The 10,458-nt window shown below is 39.3% G+C and overlaps 1 protein-coding gene across 1 annotated transcript; it reads left to right on the top strand.

The window, feature by feature from the left end:
• The first annotated feature begins 1,377 nt into the window (after positions 1 to 1,377).
• LOC131235192 (polygalacturonase At1g48100) lies at positions 1,378 to 6,954 on the top strand. The gene is made up of 8 exons (XM_058232334.1): positions 1,378 to 1,725; positions 2,584 to 2,712; positions 2,907 to 3,074; positions 3,720 to 3,755; positions 3,868 to 4,075; positions 4,626 to 4,707; positions 5,175 to 5,283; positions 6,462 to 6,954. Exons 1-8 carry the CDS (start codon positions 1,426 to 1,428, stop codon positions 6,855 to 6,857), a joined length of 1,428 nt encoding a protein of 475 aa, XP_058088317.1. The 5' UTR covers positions 1,378 to 1,425; the 3' UTR covers positions 6,858 to 6,954.
• Positions 6,955 to 10,458: the final 3,504 nt, after the last annotated feature.

Genomic DNA, 10,458 nt, shown 5'->3' with positions numbered 1-10,458 from the left:
TTACTTCGCCTGGTACAAAGCGTCATACCAAACATGCAGGCAACACAACCTAGTGTGCAAAACAGCTCAATCCCATAAATTCATTTTGTTTTCTCCCTCATTCCTCCAGTAAATCATGTTCTCCCTCTTCCTATAGAATCAGCCCAACATACAAACGGGAGCATCCCTCCCACACATCTTCCTCCTAATAGGAGATCCAATCAATTCCAAGGGGCAAAACCCCTCTCGATTAGTCCCTCCGATATTGAAGAGCTCTGAGAGTAATTGTAAGATATGTAGAGGAAGTTACGGAAGCAGCATGGGGTGGATCTCCCATCCACCAAGTTCAGGGATCTTTGTCCCTTCCCTGATGCAAAGGTACCTCAAGACTTCGAGGTACCAAAATTCAGCAAATATGATGATATAGGGTGTCCTATAAACTACTTAAGAGCATATTGTGGAGAGCTTAATACTCTGGCAAGTAATAACGAAGCGTTGATCCGTTTGTTTCAAAAATCCTTAAAAGGTGATGTGTTAGATTGGTACATGTCATTAGACAACCATCGAATTAAAATTTAGGAACAACTTTTCCAAGCTTTCACTGGTCGTTTTGTATACAATCTTAATGTAGCACCCAAGAGGGCAGATCTTGCTGCCTTAAGGCAGAGGAATGATGAGTCATTATCAACTTATGTTGGACGGTGGCGGGCCATGACCGCCAGAATGAAAACACCCATCGATGATGTGGAGCAAATCTATATGATCATCCACTCGGCAAACCCGAGTATCTCTGGATACCTCGTCTCGTATCTATATGCCAACTTTACTTAACTCATCTGTGTTGGGGAACAAGTCGAAGTCGGAATAATGGCTGAGACAATCTCCCCTTGGTGGCCTCATAAGGCCTCCCCAGTATAACCTTCCTGGCCAATTCATTTTTACCCATAACAATATTAAAAACTATAAAAGATAAACTCAAAATCAGCTCATAAGCTCGAACTTGGCTTGAAAGATCCAGTTCAAGTTATGCATGAACTTCGCTTGAGCTGGCCCGAGTGACCGATCAAAGCCAAACTGCATAGTCAAGCTCAAGGAGTGAGCCTAGCCAAGTTCTAGCTAGGTAGCCTGCTGGCCGAGCCGGGCCGGGCCAAGCTCGACCCGATTCGACTCGGGTAAAGCACTAGCTATCGAAGGATATTTCCAGTCAAGTCAACTGACGTATCAGTCAATCTGTTACCAAACAGGGGTATTTTAGTAATTCAAGCGGTACAATCAAATATGGAGTACACCTGTAATTAAGAGCCATAACGAGGGTATTTTCGTAACGTCCAACTATATAAACGTCCTCTAACCCCCTTCCCTCCACCAAACAAACACCTGAAAAATCCAAGAGTTTGAAATTCCTCGGAAAATTCTAGAAAAACCAAGGAAAGAGATTTTCCAAAAATGAAAAAAACCAAGAAATTCTCGGTACTGTTTGTTCTGTTTCTCTCTGTCGTGCTCTCCATTGCCTATCTATCTGTCTCCGTCGATGCCAGAAAGAGCTACGAAAAGAGGAGCAGAGTTCACAGACATCATAAGCAGAGAGGGAGGGGCAAGAACAACAAAAAAGGCCCTGACCCAGATCATTTTAACAGTTCTGCCCCTGCCCCAGCTCCTTATGACGGTTCCTACGAGCCCCATTCAAACATTTTCGATGTCTTATTGTTCGGAGCTAAGGGTGATGGAGTTTCTGATGATTCTAAGGTGAAAAAAAAAAGAGTAGAAAGAAACACTCAAAGAACTGCATTTTCTATCACGTTCATCAAAATCCTGCTTAATTCTACTATTTCTTTCTGTTTTTTATTTATATGTTTGTTTTCCGCCAGGAATGGATGTGTGAAGAAATACCCAAGTCATGGTTTTATCAATGTAGTCTTATTTTCTTTTACTTTCCCTTTTTTCTTTTCAATTCCTCTTTTCAGTCAATCTTCAAGTTCTTGAATTTATGTAGGATTAGGAATGCAAAAGTGAGTTTTATCTTATTTGTTGAAAGTTCTGCTTAAATTCAGTGTATTTGTTCAATAGATTTATTAGATTTCATGGATTTTCAATGTCGTCTTCCTCTTCAGATTTCGGAGAGCATGTTTTTATTAAGAAAGAAATGCATAGCTTGAAAATCCAATCAGGAATGGAATTCCAATCTTTACTTGTTTGGCAGAACTAACCGTTCAAATATGATTTTTGTTGTTGTTTTTGTGGAAATGCAGAATGATCGAGCATTGATTTGAATCTTTGTCGAGTTTGGATATACCCCAGAATGCAGAAAGGACAGCTAGTTGCTGCCCTGAATAAGAATGAAATTTTAACTATCCGTTGCTGTTATAATCTGATTTTCAAATTTTGGGATTTTTTTTCTTTGACGGGACGCGTTTAGCTGATTCTGAGACCTCAATGTCGCTGCTCTCGTAAAATGTAGATGGAAGAGTGCACAAATGCTGCTGTCGGAATTCTGGGGTACATCCAAACTGCCCCCAAGGCTATCCTTTCCTTGTCTTTTGGAATTTGGTTTTGTGAAGAGAAAGAGAGCACTTAGTAATGTTGTCTCTATTGAAATACCATCAGGCATTTCTAGCAGCATGGAAAGCTGCCTGCAAGGTGACTTGGGCTACGGTAGAAATCCCATCAGAATTCAAATTCCTCATCAGGCCAATCACACTCCAAGGCCCTTGCATGCCCCACCTTGTTCTCCAGGTCTGAATTTCTCTCTCTCTCTCTCTCTCTCTCTCTCTCTCTCTCTCTCTCTCTCTCTCTCGAAAAGGGTCTTTTTCCTAAATGTTCGTTTGGCTTATACATGATATTCTTGGGTTGGTTGAAGCTAAACAACAAAAAGAATAATAAATAAATAATTAAAAAAAAAAAAACTGATGTGGTGGAATTTCAATCAGATAGATGGGATCATCTTAGCACCTCCAAATCCATGTGCATGGTCCAGATCAAATCTTTTCCAATGGATTAACTTCAAGTGGCTTCATGACTTCACCATCCAAGGTAGTGGTACTGTTAATGGCCAGGGTTCTTCTTGGTGGACTATCTCTCCAACCCAATGCACTAGGGTAAGCTCAGGAACTTCCACACACGAGTTTTCCCTTTTTAAATAAAAAATCCTTATTTATGAAAAAAGGCCTTGACTATTTGAATTTTCAAGAGAATCCTCTGACCCTACAGATGGATGGCACAATGAACAAAATGCCCATGGTGATTTTAAAAAAATGGTGTGGAAGAGCATTGTGGGGACAGACGTGGTTTGTATATCACATCCAACTAGCCTGTCCAAAACGTGCACCCCACCGTGATGATCAAATGCCCCAAAAATTACGATGATCCAATTATCAGGTGGGCCACAAGTAGAATTGGATATTTTGGGAGGTGTATGTTGTTTTCTTTGATTTGGTCCACCTGATTATTGGATCAAAATGATTTTTGGTTCTATGATGATGGTGATGGTGGGTTGTGACTGTTTGATGGGTTGAATGTCATAAACAAATCACCTGGGCCCCATAATTCTTTGCTTTGCCACTTTTCCTAAAAGAAAATAAATGAAGGTCATTTTGGTCAATTTGCCCTCCATTATTATCCTTTTGATAATTCAAGAAAGTCAAGGACTTTTTTCATAAATTCAGGTTTTTGAGGATTTTTTTTTTTATCCTTCTTTTTGTGTGATTACAGTAATTCAAATCAGAATTTCCTATGTATTGCAGAAAAAATACAAACATGTACCGGATATAAAACCAACTGTAAGATATCTTCCATTCCATGCTTTGGAAATTCATGCTTTTCCATACTCCAAAATCAAAATCAGTGAATTTTAGCTTTTGGGTCATTTGAATTTCTACTTTATTTTTTCAGGCATTGAGGTTCTATGGAAGCTACAATATAACGGTCCGTGACATTAAAATCTTTAACAGTCCACAATGCCACTTGAAATTCGATGGTTCTGCCCAGGTTAAGATCAACAACATCACTATCTCTTCACCCGAAAGAAGCCCGAATACGGACGGAATCCACCTCCAAAACACGCAGGATGTGGAAATCCAGCATTCCAACATTGGATGTGGTGAGATTCTTCTCTTTGGTTGATGCCCATGAATGTGTTCACATGATAATGGGCCTTCATGATAGGTAACCAGTGCCCCTTGGTTCATGTTAGATTTTTCCAATAGTGAAATCTAATGTGAACCGAGACGAACCGGTTTGTGACGGCCGTTTATCAATTTAGAGCCAGTGATGCAGCTGGCCCCCAATGGCCTAGCATGAGCCATTGGGCCAGTTAACCACCCCACTAGCTCACGTTAGAATTTCTTAGATATGAGAAGCTAACATGAGCCATTAGGACCATTTTGAACCGTCACAAACCCAAAATTGCTCAAAACCATGGGCACGGTGAGCACAAAGAATCGGTGCGCACATTGCCTTCCTCCGTCAGTAGGAATCCAACAAGCATTTCAAAATGTGAAATATCTGAATGCCTGTTTCGAAATCGGGTTAATACGTCGGCAATGAATGGAAGATAGGTGCGCTCCAACTCTCGGTGCACGCGATCGTCTCCTTTTAATGCTTTATTTTCAGTAATATTTATTGATATTTTATTTCATTTATACCTACAGGTGATGACTGTGTATCAATACAAACAGGATGTTCTAATGTTCATGTGCATCACATTAATTGTAGCCCAGGCCATGGTATCAGGTACTTCAGAAAATAAGAAATTAAAAATAAAGAGGTTTAACACATAGCAACTTCCCTTTTGGCCCAAAAACAAATAACACCCTTCTTATTCATTTTTTTAAATAACACCTTTGGTTTTCTAAATATGGTATTAAAAAAACCACAAATCCTAAACCCATAACTCATTTCTTCCCGCAAATCCAAACCCTAAATCAGCCCTCTACCAAAGACTGTTAAAAAGGTCCTTTTCATTGCCTATGGAGGCTCTGAGATGGCTCCATTACGTTTGGCTGACGGATTTATTTGAGAAAATACACAAGGTTGGGTGTTATTTGTCTTTGAGCCGAAAGAGAGGGTGTTACATTTAAAAAACCTCTATATTATCCTCTAATTTTATTTCCATACTAAAAATATTAATTAGTAATTTTTTAATGCGACCCATTTTTCTTTTTTCTTTTTTTATATTTTATATTATTTTTAATTTTCAGTTTAGGAGGCTTGGGGAAAGACAACAGCTTGGCGTGTGTGTCCAATGTCACGGTGGAGAACATCAGTGTGCAAAATGCTCTCTCGGGAGTTCGGATCAAAACATGGCAGGTATGATCATATCATGACCACTAAACATCGTGGCCCACCACCCATTGAAGTAAGATGGCCCTCCAACCTCCCCACCCATGGTGGACCACACCGTTTGATCATCGCAATATCATGTTTCATTGTTTTATTAACACCCACCAACGTGTGCACGCCCACAAAATGATACGTACCTTTATTGTTTTAACGTGCCATCAATTGCATGCATATAGACGTTCATGCAAGGGAAATTCGGTGTCTTTCCTCATTTTTAGGGTTAAAAGCACTTAGCCATAATGTTTCCTATGGTGTGTGGTTGAGCAGGGAAGAACGTGATGATATCGATCACCGTCTTCCTTAAGGAATAACTACTCTGAATCGACGGAGCTCTCTAGACTACCCACAGAGCTTCTTTGAATTCGCGAGTGATAAAAATAGGAATAATTTTTAATAAATTCAAAAAAAAAAGAGAGAGAGATTGATTATTAAAAAAAAATGAAGTTACAATCCTTTAAATAATGAGCTCAAACTTAGTAAGAAGTTTTAGACTCAAACTCCCTAAAAACGTGACTTTTTATAAATAGAAAGTTACTATTTATGTTTGGTCTCCATTCCCTGGGGCTTCATGATTTTTGGTCAAAAAATAGCAAATGTCCAATTTGACCAAACCACGTTCTTCTCCTAATTTTTCTAAGTCCTTTTCATGGTGGCACGACTCCTACAACTCAAAGGATCAAAAGTTATACTCGAATTAAAGCTTAGTAAAAACGAAAATTAAATGGACTTTTGGCTGTCGATCCGATGGAATTTCGCAAATCTGGTGTGGGCAACTCAGCGTAGCGGGGTTGGTTGGCTAAAGTAGCTTCTCCTACCCAAAAATAAATATGCTACGTCGAAAAACTCATCCAAATTTGCGAGATAGACGGTTTTAAGGTTCTTACAGTCCGGATCATTTTTACCCCAATCGGGCTTCTCTTGTCCATCTTTGTCATGAAAGTGTCTGTGACCCCCTCTACATCAATGGCCCACCTGATCAGTGAATGGAGTAATTTTTGCACAAGATAATCCTCATAGTGGGGCCAACCTATTGGAAGGGTTAGATTTAGAACCGCATACGGGTGGACCATGAATTGTTGGACTCGAGACCTCTTATTTATTTATGTAGAGCCATATTCATTAAAATTCTCAAAAATTCACTTCAGGGGGGTTGTGGGTCCGTCCGCAATGTGTCGTTCTCTAACGTGCAAGTCTCCGACGTCAAGATCCCAATCATGATCGACCAGTACTACTGCGACAAGAGATTATGCAAGAACCAGACTCGAGCAGTTGCGATATCAGGCATCAAGTACACTCAGATCACCGGGACATATTCGGTTCAGCCCATCCATCTCGCATGCAGCAACGCCGTCCCATGCACCGACGTCGACCTGATCGACATCCAACTGGTGCCGTCACTGGAGTCCCGTGGGTTCCAGCAAGCCTTGTGTTGGAACTCTTATGGGGAGTCACATGCCCCACTTGTGCCCTCAAGCATAAATTGCTTGCAAAGGGGTGGTTTGTTTAAGAGCCTAACAAGGTCAGATGAGTACACATGCTAGGGTCTGTGATATATGGGTCCGATGGTTCCAACCACAGTGGTAAACTTGTAATTATGATGTGCTTCCCTTTTGCAAATTTCCAATGCATGAAGGTGATGGTTTGATCTTTAGTGTTGTTTTTAGCTTTCAGAGTTACTGTGGGGTTGGAAAAGCGCTGTGTTTTTTGGCTGGCTGTTTCCATGTAAAAAGACAAACCTTATGTTTTTAGTCATCTAAGTTATATCAGTTTGTTAATAAAGAGGCTTCTTTTTATATTTTAGCAAGTGGGGTTGTGTGAGTTTGTGTGTGGGAGGTGTGGCATAGGAGAGAAATATCCGAGCCCTTTATTGGGTGGTTTTGATTATGTGTATAGCTTTCCAACCATACATTATATGCACGAATTCAATAGCTGGTTGTAAAGTTATAATTATTAAAAGCGATAATCATGTTAAGTTTTTTTGTCACTTGTTGAATTTCTTTCAATCCTGGCTGACTTTGAAGTTGTCTACGACCTCTTCTACATGTATTCCACTCTTCATGGGATACCTTGAAAAATCATACTGATTAGATCTTCCAGACCATCCACTCAGTGGTATGCCAAAGATCAATGGACAAGATCTTTCAAAGATGATATGTCCAATCAATAATCTTAGGATCATCCAATGGCTTTCATGTTTGACAGTTATAGAAGAAGAATGGAATGGAACATATGGATGGTACAGATAAAATGATGCAGATGCCCTGGGATTCCACTGACCGAGCCTATATATTAGATCATTTCTCCTCATTCTATATTCTAACAAGTGGGTTCGTGTGTGGTAGGCATGGCATGCAAGAGCAGGATCCAAGCTGTCCATCAGGTGCATGGCTCTGATGATGCATATGATCTGGTCCAAAAACAGGCTGGTTCACACTTCTGGCAGGCTGATTTTCGTCCCAAGTCGTCTGCTTGGTGGGGTCCACTGGATGCGCGGCTTAGATGTCCTGTAGAAATGCCAGGTTGGCATAGGTAGCAGCACGTGGGCTTAGGGATGCTTATAATAGTGCAAGTGGGATTTAACTAGTTCTTGAAATACGAGATTTAGTGGATTTGTGAGGTGTTTGGTTCCTGAGGTTCCTATGAAATAAATAAAGACTGTAAAAGGATTCAAAAGGAAATGTCTCTTCTTAAAAAGTTGCATCTATGGAAAGGTTGGATATATTAAAAAAATAAATCAAGAACCCTTGGATTAAGATGCCACTAATCATTATTAAACTCACCTTTATGTTGTCTTAGTTGAGATTAGCAAAGCAATCAGGTTATTAGCTACTGCAAGCATAACCCTGCCATTCTGCTATCTCTGTTGTCTTTGTGGGTTCCCTTGGATGACTGTAGTTTTTTAAGATGGTTGTTGATTGCTCCCATTATTCATGGGACATCAGCAGTAGGCCTTTGATGCGGCGTTGCCGCATTGAATTGACTTTAGATTGTGCTCTGTAGAGAGCATCAATGTGACTCTAGATTGTAGTCTGTAGAGTGTTATAACTGGTGTGATAGCTAACATTGGTGATATATGTATCAATTATGTTTGCACTTGCTTTATTGATTCCAAAAAAAAAAAAACTCACCTCTTCTAACTTCATCACATGTTATTACATTTTAGTTAATTAAACCCAGCTCTATCTAATCTTTTTGTATGGGGTTTTAGAGATCCATCTCGACAAGGTGGCGGTTTAAGATCCTTGCCCATTTCAAAATGTGGATTGATCAAATGGACAAAGATCTATCAGGCAAGTCAGAGTTGCATGAGATAAATAAATAGTTAAAAGATAAATCCAAAAGTCCAAATTCAAAGTACATGCCGCTATGCCATTTTTTGGCACATGACATGCTAAACGAATGGTCCAGATTGATCACAATGGTGCCATTTGAAGGTGGGGGTAAAGCCATGCATGTTAGTCATGTGATGCTAGGCTCCATTTCTATCAAACCCCACCCTCCATGCAATGTAACCTTCAACTGTTCACTTGGTAGGTGAATGGTGGATCAGAAGCGGTCAATTCTCGTTGTTCTTATGGCTGATGTTGGAAGCACATAAAATGAAAACAGTGACCACCTGATTAGTGGCCTTCAAATGAGCAATAAAAAGGAAAATAATGGTTATTGGTTGATATTCAATTGGGAAAACTGATGGCTAGGATTGTCTGATCACCTTTTTCAAACGATGGGCCACCTTTAGTAGGGATCACTTCATGGACGGTTGCAATCCTTTGTCATCCGCACTGTTGTGTATTGAGGGACTTGAGATGGTCATTTCTCCTGTAGAGATGACAGCAAGAACAATACCTGCCTTGGCCCACAAGCATCCGTCCACATGCACCTCTATTTGTGATGCATGAACATGGAATATCCAATCTACTCACCTGGTGGGCCCGTGGTTTATATCATTTGAAGAAAAAAACCTCAGGGCATTCGATTGTCAGGCAGACTAGTTGGTCATGGTCTAGAAAAGACTTCAGCATAATTGCGGGTCCTGCTACATCCACACCTAGATGTGCAGGGTGGAAGAATGAGTGTGAGGCAGCAAACTCCTAATAATAAAGGTTTCCACTTAATCCTGACCTATTGCTTTTCTAGACTATAGTTGTTCGATAAGGGGTCATGTTTGAATGATCCAGACCACCTGTATGATGGGCCTTATTGTTGATGGGAGATTTCCAAAAAGATATCCTCAAATCAAAATCTTTTTTAACAATTTTTCTTTGAATATGAATCATCTCCTTTAACATATGTTTGTTTTTTCTAATTACAAAGTTAAATAATATAAGTGGGTCATTATTATTATTTTTCAATATATGTTTAAATAAGTATTAAGTCACATAAATTAATGGTCAAATGTATATATAATAAGAGAGATAAATGTATTTATAATCATTACAATTTTATATTATAAAATTTCAATAGGTACAATATTTCAAAACTAAAATAAATAATGAAAATATGTCATTATTTTAATCAAATATAATTAAAATTACTAGATAAGTAAAAAAATTTGCAATCATTGCCCATTTACTTTCATTTTATGGGGTAATTGGAAAAAGAAACATGCCCTCAATCATTGATTCTTGGATGCTAACAGGATCTTTCAACGGTGAAGAATCTTCTAGTGTATCTCGCATCCATGCCTATCATAAAAATGGTTTGGATCATTGTAACATGATACAGATCTAATGGCTCCAACCCTGAACCCCAACCTATGGAATGGACACGAATTTCCTACAACCCCTTGATAAAAGGAGCCCTTGTGACCAAAAAGTTTATAGAGCCCACCGTAATGCATGAGTCTAATCATTGAGTGAGATTATGTTAAGATTCATACCCAAAAATAGGGAAATTCAAAATTCAAGTGGGCCATACCATAAGAAACAGTTGAGATTGAACACCTACCATTTAAACCTTTTTGGGCCACATAAGTTTTGGATTGAAATAACCTTATGAGTGTGTTGGATGGTATATAAACATCATAGTAGATCCTCAATAAGATTTCAATAGTGGGCATTTTCATTCCCATCATTTCTTGTGATGTAGCCCACTTGAGTTTGGATGTATCTCATTTTCGAATTCATGTTTTAACATAAGTGG

The sequence above is a fragment of the Magnolia sinica genome, chromosome 19 (assembly GCF_029962835.1).
Source record: "Magnolia sinica isolate HGM2019 chromosome 19, MsV1, whole genome shotgun sequence".
NCBI lineage: Eukaryota > Viridiplantae > Streptophyta > Magnoliopsida > Magnoliales > Magnoliaceae > Magnolia > Magnolia sinica.
Note: the sequence above shows the minus strand (reverse complement) of the source record. Positions and strands in the feature narration are given on the sequence as shown.